Source organism: Carcharodon carcharias, chromosome 15 (genome assembly GCF_017639515.1).
Source record: "Carcharodon carcharias isolate sCarCar2 chromosome 15, sCarCar2.pri, whole genome shotgun sequence".
Taxonomy (NCBI): domain Eukaryota; kingdom Metazoa; phylum Chordata; class Chondrichthyes; order Lamniformes; family Lamnidae; genus Carcharodon; species Carcharodon carcharias.
The window spans coordinates 38,697,044-38,710,195 of record NC_054481.1 but is presented as its reverse complement, the minus strand read 5'-3'; the positions used below and the strand labels follow the sequence as shown (position 1 = coordinate 38,710,195).

Below are 13,152 nucleotides of genomic sequence, written 5' to 3'. Positions count from 1 at the left end.
CAGCATTATAACCGGGCTGTTGTTGGGGCTAGTAGCCTTTGCTGTATCCAGTACGTTCAGCCATTTCTTGATATTACCATGCAGCGAATGAAATTGGCTAAAGACTGGCATCTATGAAGGTAGAGACCGCAGGAGAGACCAAGATGAATTATCATCTTGATATTTCTGGCTGAAGTTGATTGCAAAATCTTCAGCCTTGCCTTTTGTACTGATGCACTGGGATTCATGTTGTTGAAGTGAGGATGTTCATGGAGCCTTCTCCTCCCATTGAAGGTTAATTGTCCACCACCATTCACGACTGGATGTGGCAGGACTGCAGAGCTTTGATGTTATTCATTAGTTGAGGATTGCTTAGTTCAGTCTATGGCATTCTGCTTCCTCTGTTTCTGTAGCTTGACAAGGTACCTCAATTTTAGGTATGCCTGGTATGGTCTCTTACACTACTTATTGAACCAGGGTTGGTTTGCTGGCTTTGATGGTAATGAGTAATATGCTGGGCCATGAGGTGGCTGATTGTGGTTGAATACAGTTCTGCTGATGACTACAGTGCCCCATGGCCAGTTTTCAGCTGTTGGATTGGCTCTGAATTTATCTCATTTAGAACAATGGTCTGCCACACAACAGGATGGAAGGTACGTTCAGTATGAAGATGGAACTTTGCCCCAACAAGGACTGTGCAATGGTCACTCTCACCAATTCTGTCATGGGCAGATGTGTCTTCGACAAGTCAATTGGTGAAGATAAGATCAAGTAGATTTTTTCCTCACGTTAGTTCGCTCACAACCTGCTGCAAGCCCAGTCTACAAGCAATGTCCCTCAGGACTCAGTCATCTTGATGAGTAATGGTGATGGACATTGAAGTCCTCCCATCCAGAGTAAATTCTGTGCTCTTGCTGTGCTTCTTTGAATTAGTGTTCAATGTGAAGGTGTAAACTTAAGAAATAGGAACAGGAGTTGACCCTTAAAGCTTGATTCACCCTTCAACAAGATCAGGGCTATCTTCTATCTCAACTCCCCATTCCCGCACAAGAACCACATCCCTTCCTTAGTAACCAAAAACCTATCAAAATCTGTGTTGAATATACAATGACTGAGCATCCATGGCTTTCTGGGGTAGAGAAGCCCCAAGATTCACAACCCTTTTGAGTGAAGCCGTTTCTCCTCATCCCGGACCTAAATGTCTGACCCTTTATGGTGAAGCTGATACATCAGCTGAGGGAAGCCGATAGCTGGTAATCAGCAGGTTTTCTCGCTCATGTTTGACCTGAGGGAATGAAACTTCATTGAGTCTAGAGTCAAATGTTGTGGACTTCAAGGGTCACTGCCTCTGAACTGTATACCACTGTGCGAACACCTCTGGTAGGTCTGCCTTGGGACAAGATGTATCTAAGGATGGTGCCAGAGGAGTCTGGGACGTTGGCTGAAAGGTCTAATTCTGCGATTGCAACTATGTCAGGCTATTGCTTGACCAGTCCATGGGGCACCTCTCCTAATTTTGGCACAAGTTCCCATAGTTAAGTTAGGAGGATGGGGGTTGGGGGCAGGTTTTTTTTTATTCATTCATGGGATGTAGGCTTCGCTGGTTAGGCCAGCATTTATTGCCCATTCCTAATTGCCCTTGAGGTGGTGGTGAGCTGCCTTCTTGAACCGCTGAGTCCATGTGGTGTAGGTACACCCACAGTGCTGTTAGGGAGGGAGTTTCAGGATTTTGACCCAGCAACAGTGAAGGAACATCAACATATTTCCAAGTCAGGATGGTGAGTTGCTTGGAGGGGAACTTCCAGGTGATGGCGTTCCCATCCATCTGCTGCCTTTGTCCTTCAAGATGGCAGTGGTCATAGTTTTGGAAAGTGCTGTTAAAGGAGCCTTGGTGAGTTTCTGCAGTGTATCTTAAAGATAGTACACACTGCTTCTACTATGCGTTGGTGGTGGAGGGAGTGAATGTTTGCAGATGTGGTGCCTATCAAGCGGCCGCATTGTCCTGGATGTGTCAAGCTTCTTGAGTGTTGTGGGAGCTGCACTCATCCAGGCAATTGGGCAATATTCCATCACACTCCTGGCTTGTGCCTTGTGGATGGTAAACAGGCTTTGGGGAGTCAGGAGGTAAGATACTTGTCACACGGTTTCTAGCTTCTGACCTGCTTTTGTAACCACAGTATTAATATGGCTAGTCCAGTTCAGTTTCTGGTCAATGGTAACCCCCAGGATGTTGATAGTGGGGGATTCAGTGATGGTAATGCCATTGAATGTCAAGGGGCGATGGTTGGATTCTCTCCTGTTGGAGATGGTCATTGCCTGATACTTGTGTGGTGCAAATTTTACTTGCCATTAGTCAGCTTAAGCCTGGATATTGTCCAGGTCTTGCTGCATTTGGACATGGACTGCTTCAGTATCTCAGGAGTCGCGAATGCTGAGCATTGTACAATCATCAGCAAACAATCCCACCTCTGACCTTATGATGGAAGGAAGGTTATTGATGAAGCAGCTGAAGATGGTTGGGCTGAAGACACTACCCTAAGGAACTCCTACGGTGATGTCCTGGAGCTGAGATGACTGACCTCCAACAACCACAGCCATCTTCTTTTGTATGACTCCAACCAGTGGAAAGTTTTCCCCCTGATTCCCATTGACTCTAGTTTTGCTAGGGCTCCTTGATGCCACTCTCAGTCAAATGTGGCCTTGATGTCAAGGGCAGTCAGACTCACCTCACCTTGGGAGTTCAGCTCTTTTGTCCATGTTTGAACCAAGCCTGTAATGAGGTCAGGACCTGCATGGCCCTGGCGGAACCCAAAATGAGCGTCAGTGAGCAGGTTATTGCTAAGCATGTGCTGCTTTATAGCACTGCTGATGACCCGTTCCATTACTTTATTGATGATGGAGAGTAGATTGATGAGGTGGTAATTGGTCGGGTTGGATTTGTCCTGCTTTTTGTGTAAAAGACACACCTGGGCAATTTTCCACATAGCCCGGGTAGATGCCAGTGTTGTAGCTGTATTGAAACAGCTTGGCTAGGGGCGCAGCAAGTTCTGGAGCAGAAGTTTTCAGTACTATTGCTGGAATATTGTCAGGGCCCATAGCCTTTGCAGTATCCAGTGCCTTCAGCCATTTTTTTTTATCACGTGGAGTGAATCGAATTGGCTGAAGACTGGCATCAATGATGATGGAGGCCGAGATGGATCATCCACTTGGCACTTCTGGCTGAAGATTGTAGCAAATGCTTTAGCTTTATCTTTTGCTAGGCTCTTCCATCATTAAGGATGGAGATATTTGTGGAGCCTCCTCCTTCAATCAGCTGAGGGAAGCCGCTAGCTGGTAATCAGCAGGTTGCCTCGCTCATGTTTGACCTGAGGCAATGAAACTTCATGGAGTCTAGAGTCAAATGTTGTGGACTTCAAGGGTCACTGCCTCTGAACTGTATACCACTGTGCTAACCACAACCATTCACGAGTGGATGTGGCGGGACTGCAGACCTTAGATCTGATCCGTTGGCTTCGTGATCGCTTAGCTCTGTCTATCACTTGCTGCTTATACTGTTTGGCGCGCAAGTAGTCCTGTGTTATAGCTTCACCAGGTTGACATCTCAGTTTAAGATATGCCTGGTGCTGCTCCTGGTATGCCTTCCTGCACTCTTCATTGAACAATGGGTTGATCCCCTGACTTGATGGTAATGGTAAGAGTGGAGGATATGCCGGGCCATGAGATTACAGATTGTGTTTGAGTACAATTCTACTGCTGATGATGGCACACAGCGCCTCATAGATGCCCAGGCTTGAGTTGTTAGATCTGGTCGAAATCTATCCCATTTAGCACAGTGGTAGTGCCACACAACATGGTGCAGGGTATCCTCGTTGTGAAGGTGGGACTTCATCTCCACAATGACTGTGCAGTGGTCACTCCTACCAATACTGCCATGGACAGATGCATCTGCGGTAGGCAGTTTGGTGAGAATGAGGTCAAATATGTTTTTCCCTCTTGTTGGTTCCCTCACCACCTGCCGCAGACCCAGTCTAGCAGTTCTGTCCTTTAGGACTCGGCCAGCTCAGTCAATAATGGTGCTACCGAGCTATTGAAGTCCCCCACCCAGAGTACATTCTGCGCCCTTGCCACCCTCAGTGCTTCCTCCATGGAGGGGCACTGATTCATCAGTTGAGGGAGCGCAGTATGTGGTAATCAGCAGGTGGTTTCCTTGCCCACGTTGACCTAATGCCATGAGACTTCATGAGGTCTGGAGTCGATGTTGAGGACTCTCAGGGCAGCTCCCTCCCAACTGGATACCGCTGTGCCGCCACCTCTGCTGGGCCTGTGCTGCCAGTGGGACAGGACATACCCAGGTGTGGTGATGGTGGTGTCTAGGACATTACCTATGTATGATTCCGTGAGGATGACTATGTCAGGCTGCTGCTTGACTAGTTTGTGAGACAGCTCTCCCAATTTTGGCACTAGCCCCCAGATGTTAGTAAGGAGGACCAGGCAGGGTCGACAGAGCTGAGATTGCCGTTGTCGTTTCCAGTGCCTGGGTCGATGCCGGGCAGTCCGTCTGGTTTCATTCCTTTTTTGAGGCTTTGTAACAATTTGATACAACTGAGTGGCTTGCTAGAGTCAACCATATTGCTGTGGGTCTGGAGTCACATGTAGGCCAGACCAGGTAAGGATGACAGTTTCCCTAAAGGACATTAGTGAACCAGATGGGTTTTTTTTACAACAATTGACAATGGTTCCATGGTCATTGTTAGACTTATAATTCCAGATTTTTATTGAATTCAAAGTACACCATCTGCTGTGGTGGGATTCTAACATGGGTCCCCAGAGCATTACCCTGGGTCTCTGGATTACTAATCTAGCGACAATACCATTACGCCATCGCCTCCCCGGTTGACTGGGCAAGGTGCGCCTTTGTCATTGATACAAAATAGTATATATTTTAATTTAGTAATTTCTGTATGTCATTCCATGATTGATATTGATCTGACCTACCTTTCCCAGCTATGGTAGAATGACATCTAATCAAATATCTTTCATGGAATAAGCGTCTTTTTGCAGCATCGTTTTGTTTTAAAAAGAAAAAGCAAATATTTAAAAATGAGTTATTGTTAAATTCTCATTGCTATAACAATACATCTTATAACATTTGAGTTATTTGTTATACCAACATGATTTGATAATTGTGATCATTTTAATATTCTGTATTTATGAGGTAATAGAAAACATTTGGTAAACAATATATTTTAATGTAAAACTAATAGGATATGTCTTGGTCAGGTATAACACATAACAAGAGTTTCCTTTTATGAGGACTAACATTCACTTGTGTTTTGTGGGTTATCCAGTCCATCTAACTGATGAATTTATTTTCAATACAGCAATGACCTATCCTTCAATTCACTGTATATGTAAAGAAGTTATAAAGACTTTTCTTTTAAGAAATTACAGATCCTTACATATCCAAAGTACCTTGTGTTTTGTGTCATTAAATCGATGTACCCTCAGGTTATACAATATCTTCAAATCAAAACTGGCATGCACTAACATAAGAATGGGGAAAAAAGGTAATTAGAATCTAAATATAATATTTAATAATGAACAACTTTCAGTGAGTTTAGGCAGTAGTCAAAGGTTGGGACATTGTTGATGAAAATTGATTACGAACTTTTGCTTAAAAGATTTATAAAATTATCCATACCCCATCTGGATCACTGCATTGATGTTGTGTGAGAGCTATTCCTCATTACATTTGACCTCAGATTAATTTATATGAGCAATTTTTACATGCAGATGCAAAACGTGATTGAATACCTAAAACAAACAAAAACAGTAAAGGAATTGCTGAACACTGTAATACTGTGTGGAATAAATGGTGTACTGCAACGCGCAGTGAGACTTGACTAACAAAATCATCTCCTTCACATTAACTATGTATGCTATATTATGTCTCTTCATTTCTAGTTATAGCACACTAACAAGCATAACTTAGTCCTTATTTCAATTAATCTCATTAAAGGCTGGCCTAACCCTGAAGGCATGGCAGCGGTACCGTTTGGGAGCTGACTCATCTCTCTTCTCCCAAGATCACTTGGATACTGGCCATCCTCCATACAGTACTGGAACTGAGAACACAGAAACCTTCCAGAGCCCACCGTTTGCTGAAAACCTGGACACAGTCTCCACAGGATATCAAATGCCCCCATATTAAAGGCTGAAGGTCCCCCTCGACATGTAGAAATACAGTATCCCTTATGTTGGCCTAGATAGTTTTCCAATCCAGCCTATCAAACATCAAATCTGTTCATTGCTTCTGTGTATCTTCCCAGCCCCTTTACATTGTTCAAGTTACTAGACTGAAGTCTGTCAAAAAGTACAATATGCAGAACAACTGTGTGAGCATACAAAAAAAACATTTTTCAGCACTTGCAGATGATTTTCAATGGTGAAGGATTTTTTAAAGATGCATTGGAGATTTGATATTTAAACTGAAACCTATGTGGGCCAATGGAAAAGGGATACTGTAATGCAGATATTTTATCTGTGGTGCAGTGTTGTTCACTGGTTGGTTAGCTGCAAGAGTACTAAAGTGCTGTTGAAGATCATTAGGCTTTTCATGTGCTAAACTGATGTTAGATTCCCTTTATTTAGAAAATAGTGCGGTGTACTCACTATATTAGTGGTATTGTCATTCTTGTATTAATATGTAGTATGCAAGTTGGAAAGGCAGCCTCTTCCAGCAACAAAGCATCTATTTAGTGTTTTTAGGAACCCTCTTCAATTTATTTGATGTACCTGTGAGCTCACGATTAACTGTTCCACATGACGTGCCAGGTTTTCTAGCTGTGTTTAACTGTATAAAGCTTTAACTTGTTAAATGTTCAGAGCTAAGTGGGGATGTGAATTTAGTCTGTATTCCTGCTTCAATTTAATTGCATAGGTCCAAAACGTATAAACATGATTAGAACAACTTAGAAACAAGTCAGCTGAACATTTGAATTGGTACCATGGAAATATTTTAAAATCCTGTTTTATACAAGTGATTGCAGATGTCTTATAATATGAATGAGTAGGATATTACTCAACATCGGTATTGGTTGTAATCTTAGTAAAAGCTTGGCTGTCCTTCTCTATATAACCCAACATTTATTGTGTGTCTTTTGTATAGTAACCTCATTCTTAATGTATGGAGTTGGACATGAGCAAATTTAGAATGGATAACTAGAAGGGGGAACTCACTGCATACAAGGAGGAGGGTCTTTTAAACCTCCCCAGCCCAGGTGCACCCAAACTGTTCATTGAGCCAACGCATCAAAGTCTACTTGAACTTTTCTGACTAAGAACATCAGAATGTAATTAAGTACAAGTCATTCCATTTGCAGTGTATGCCTGTACTGCCAATCAGGTAAGTCTAGACTTACTAATTGAACCTTAACCTTTTCACCAGCATAAAACCTTTGTATACATTTAACAAAATAATGCCAGAGCAACAGGAAGTGCAGTTCTGTATTTGTTATGATCCCTGTAGGGGAACCATGAACCAAAATATCCAAATTCACTGAATGACCCCCAATTGAAGAAATTGCCAACAAGATTTCACTTTTTGTAGTTTTTACTTTAACACGAATCTGAACTAATGCAAATTACACCTGAATTCACAGGCAATTGGTACTTAAAATAAAAAGGTAAATTTCACTTTAAATAGTCGATACAATAGATATGTCTTACATAACAGTGAGCATTCGCATCACTCACCCCGCACAAATGTGACACTACGTAGCTACACAGTACCACATATTCTGTTCCTTAACCGTGCAGGCAAGGTCAGGAGTCCTATCCAGTAACAGATTTCACCTTCACACTTCAAGGGTACAATTGCTATCAGCAAGGCATGTTTCTATGAACCCTCCTTCCCTCAAGTTATGACAGTCCTGATGGTGTAGCTTTCCAGCGTTCCCTTTCAACTGACCAACCCAGTTCATGGTTTGGCCACTTCTGGGATAACACCAAATTCTTTAGCATGGCTGAGCTATTTACACAGCTTTCCAGGTTTTAGACCATTTTAGTCAGTTCTCACTGTAGCTCCAAGAGCTCCTGTCTCCTTTTCTGCCAAACAGAAGAAACTCCATTCTCAAACATACTACAAAGTTTTTGTTTTATTGATAACTGGTTCCTTTTTTTTACTTTGACAAAGCCAAACTTCATATACATCCTTTGACTGCATTAATGTTTTATAAAGGAAAGAAACACACCACTGAAATGGTGGATAAAGCTTGATTGTTTTTACGTAAAAATGATTAAGAACGTGATATCCCTGTATCGGTAACTGTTAGCACGTTAGCCATAATGACTGCTATCCATTCGAAGGTACAAACCGATGCACCACCATCTCCAATGCCTATAATCCAAATCCCAGGGGGGAATAAAACACAGGAAAATATATGCACCAATCTCAGGAAATATTTTAGGAGATTTCGCCCTGACTCCATGAGGCATTCAAGTGAACTTGAGAAGCCATTGGCTACAGATAAATACATCCATAAATAATATACCTAAATTCTTTAAGCCGTATCCTTTCCCATGTAACAGCATATATTGGAACAGGGATTGTAGAAAAGCATCCTTGTGAAAGATCACAGACTCCTAACCCCTTTGTCACCTGAAATACCCTTCATGGCTATTTATGCCAAAAATTTGTGGTTCACTCCCTTTGGTTCCACTGTCATCCTGGATAAGCCATTCCAGATATTTCTGCACAAATAAATTATAATTAACTGTGTTTATACCGTATCATAATTGTGCATTCATGTTTTCTCATTTAATCTGAATCTAAGCCTCCACATGGCAAGTTCGAGAGACAAAATGCTTCTCTGAGGGGAGAAAAAACCTTTATAAGAGTTGATGTTGCAAATTGAATTTGCAATAATCATCAATTAATTTGTGTTTTGCAATAACTGCTTCCACTTATAAATTTACTAAACCTTCTATCTGATTCTTCCATATTAATACTGCCAAATTGAAGAAAATGCAATACTCTTAGCAGTGATACCAATTATTGATGAATAGTAAGCATAAACTAACTAGTTCTGCTTGACATGAAGTGAGCAGTTTACCTGTAATTACATCTCAATTTTGTAGTTTCAGAAACTAGGGGAGAAACAATAGTAGTGGGAAAGAGTTGTCAAGCAGAATGTTAGCAGCAGTGAAGTAAGGGGAAAGTTTGCTAAGAAACCAACATAGAAACCTATTTCGATACGAAACCATTTTTAGACTGCAGCTGGAAAGTGCCAGTAACAATTTATAAGGTTTTATTTTAAACAAAGCAGCAAATTAACATCACAGTGAGATTTGAAATGAATAGTGGTTATTATCCTGCCACAGCATTTATTCCTTAATTTCATTACCTCGAGTAAATTTGTGGACTTTTTTATATCTCTGTCAGTTGAACACGTTCCTGGAGCAACGCGACCTACAACTTAATGCCGTAAATTATCCTGTTTGGTGTCCCGATAATCCTGTTATGAACTTACTCCAAAATTCTCTGGAAAATAATAATATGTGATTGTAATGGCAATCCAGGGATCTCCAAAGCAACCCAGTCAATGGCTTACCTCATCTGCATTAATTAAGTAGATTAATATTGGCATGACCTGAGTCACAGAACCTTAAATCCTCTCACTGTACTGAACTTGATCGTTTACAGAGATATGGAGGCACCTCAGTTACTGTATTCAGTTTTCAGGAACATTCTAAATTACAGATTTTTTTTTTAAATTTAGAAGATGGGACTAGTAACTGCCAAAAAAGTGTCCAATTAGATAGGGGGAAAAATTAGACATTGTTTGCCCATTTCTTGGATGTGAAATGGAGGCAAAAATGGTCCATTTTCTGGCACTATATCCCACACTTCAATGACGTCTGAAGTACATCCACATTGGTTCAGGTCATTGTCAGGCAAATGTGCCGACTGCCATAAACAGCTTCAGGCCCCTTGCATATGCTAATGAGGGGCTAATACACTTTTAAAGACTTCTGTCAAAAATGGTCAGACACCAAGCAGAGCAAGTTTTCCAATTTCCTCCACAGCCTAACCAGCTCCGTTGAAGGGAGTACTAGAGACCATTAATGTTAAGACAACTTTATTATTTTAAAGTTACTTTTGTGTGGAACCAGAATGAGCAGCAGTGGTCCTGCTGGCTTCACGGCATAAGTGCGGGCACTGCCATCTCCTTGCCCTCTCCTCCTGTTCACCACCACTGCCTCCCAGAACCTACCTGAGGACAACACTGGTGACACCAATGACAAAATTGATGCAGCGGCATGTTTTGCTGGGTTTTAGCTGAGTTAAAAATATCAAGAGCAGAGATTTTATTTCACTTTAATCAATTACTTTGAACTGATGTATTTAAATACATTCACCTGCACCATAATTTTTCAGTTTTAAGTGGTAACAATGCCAAGAAATATGCAATCGCCACTGATTTAACTGGAACTAGCTTTACGAAAATCACTCTTATCTGGCTTCGGTGAGGGTGGATCAGTGCAAAAGTTCCTGGAAGAAATGATGCAGCCTAAATAATAGCATAATTCACTTACGCCTTAATTTTCTGGTACTTTTACAATGTGAAAGAGACCCAACGCCAAGAAATCTTGGGCCATTTGGTATGGTAAAATTAACTTGCTCCAGAGTCGGCCTACAAATGAACATAAAACACCATCCTCAGGTTTGGATCACATTAGGGGAGATTCAGTGAGTCACATTTAAATTGATGCACTGTGAAGATTAATTCAGCTCTCCCATCATTGACTCCATGTCCCAGGTACATTGAATACAAAATGCTTATCCTTGTTTACAAATCCCCCCCACAAACCCCACTCCACTCCATCTCTGTAGCCTCCTCCATCGGCTTTTTCCATTCTGACGTTCTGTGTACTACACCTTTCCTCTACTCCAGCATCAGTGGCAGATTACTGAACTCTGAAACACTCTCTAAATTCCCCGTTTGCCACTTTCAGAAAACTCCTCTCAAAATCAAACTCCTTGACATTTTGGTCAATTCCATTGATTCCCTACTATTGCCCAATGTCTTATTTCGCAATCTCCCCCCACCCCCTCATTGTCTTCTGTTCTGTGAAGCACCTTTGAGTATTTACTACAAGTGCTATGTAACTGCAAATCATTGATAGCTACTTGAAGTTTCTTTTGCTTATCTTTAAATTTCATTTAAGCAGTTTACCATAGTGCCAAAAGAAAGTCAATGCACTTAAAGGCAATTTGAATGAACATCAACAAGAAATGTTTGTCATAGCAGACAAATTCTCGGGGGTAAAAAACTTCTGCTGTGTGTTACACTTATCTCATTCTGGATACATAAGTGCCCATTGGATAAATGTAACAAAAGAAGGTATTTTTTTCCCTTGATGACCTCTCATTTGTACAGTTGTGCTTTTTTTTAGGTACAATGTGTTTTTGTACAGTGTTCTCTGAACTCTTTGTTATGTTTCTTGTGTAGATGGCTGACACGGGCCACTAAGCAATTGTTGTCGCCAAACTCATACACTTGTTGATATTTTACATTTGAGTCCAGCTTTGATGAGTGTAAACTTTTTTATATCCCTGCACAATTGCTTTTCAAACAGCGATGATGTACAAATGGTCATATTGCCTTGAACAACTTTGTAGCTTCACTTCTTAAACTTATATTGGACCCTTTTTTTATTTTAATTGTTTTGAGTAAGGGTTTCTATTTTCAAATGAATAAACTGAAGTTACAATTTTGCAAAGTACCACCGGTCTTAACTAAAAAGTCTGTTGAAACTGTGCAATGAATATTCCCACCGATAATTCAGTATTTAAAAAAAAATTAAGGTCTCTTTGTTTAAAAAAAAAGCAACCAAATGATCATTTCATAAGTAGGAAAATATATTAAACAATTAAAACCCAAAAGGAGATTCCAATGAAGCAAAATGGTGCACTTTGTAGTAAACCTCTTCACTGAAGTTCACATTCATAAAGTATGGTACAGTAACAGTGGTGTTTATACTGTGTTTTAAAATAATGTACAAAATGAGTGATGTATGGAAAAAGTATAAAAATTTAAAAGTGAATCTACTGTATTTACATCTTTGTTTATTTGTTCTCAAAGAACAACGTTCTGTTTTTGTGATTATCAGTAACTTTGTGCCGGTGTACAATAAATTCTCAATAAAGATGTGTCAGTGCACATGAATGATCGATGTTGGCCTCCATTTATTGTAGATCCCTTGTGATATTTCTCATGTATACTCTGTGGTTTGCAGCACAGTTGTAAGTAGTTGTAAACCCAGCCGTCCATTTGTGGTCAATGCTCTAAATAGGCAAAACCCCATGTGGTTGTAGTTATTTATATGCTCCTAAGATCAATAAGACGACTGTGTAAACTTCAGGCTTCAGGTCAATGACTGGATTTCTTACCCACTTTTATTTAACATACAAACACAGAAGGAGGCCATTTGGCCCATATATATATATATATATAAAAGAATAGAGGCATAGACTATTTTCTAAATGGGGAGAGAATTCAGAAATCTGGAGTGCAAAGGGACTTGGGAGTCCTAGTCCAGGATTCTTTTAAGGTTAACTTGCAGGTTGAGTCAGTAGTTAGGAAGGCAAATGCAATGTTGGCATTTATTTCGAGAGGACTAGAATATAAAAGCAAGGATGTGCTGCTGAGGCTTTTTAAGGCTTTGACCAGACCACATTTAGAATATTGTGAGCAATTTTGGGCCCCGTATCTCAGGAAGGATGTGCTGGCCCTGGAGAGGGTCCAGAGGAGGTTCACGAGAACAATCCCAGGAATGAAAGGCTTAACATATGAGGAACGTTTGAGGACTCTGGGTCTATACTCGATGGAGTTTAGAAGGATGAGGGGGGATCTGTTTGAAACTTACAGAATACTGAAAGGCCTGGATGGAGTAGATGTGGGGAAAATGTTTCCATTAGTAGAAGAGACTAGGACCTGAGGGCACAGCCTCAGAGTAAAGGGAAGACCTTTTAGAACAGAGATGAGGAGAAGCTTCTTTAGCCAGAGAGTGGTGAATCTGTGGAATTCATTGCCACAGAAGGCTGTGGAGGCCAGGTCATTGAGTGTATTTAAGACTGAGAGAGATAGGTTCTTGATTGGTAAGGGGATC

At 41.0% G+C, this 13,152-nt stretch overlaps 1 protein-coding gene across 1 annotated transcript in view; it reads left to right on the top strand.

Annotated features, from left to right (window-relative positions):
* syngr3a (synaptogyrin 3a) overlaps window positions 1-12,209 on the top strand; it is a 73,184-nt gene extending 60,975 nt beyond the window's left edge. The window contains exon 4 of the mRNA XM_041206406.1: window positions 5,999-12,209. Coding sequence (XP_041062340.1) covers window positions 5,999-6,190 — 192 coding nt within the window. The 3' untranslated portion in view covers window positions 6,191-12,209. The remainder of the gene's footprint in view (window positions 1-5,998) is intronic.
* Window positions 12,210-13,152: the final 943 nt, after the last annotated feature.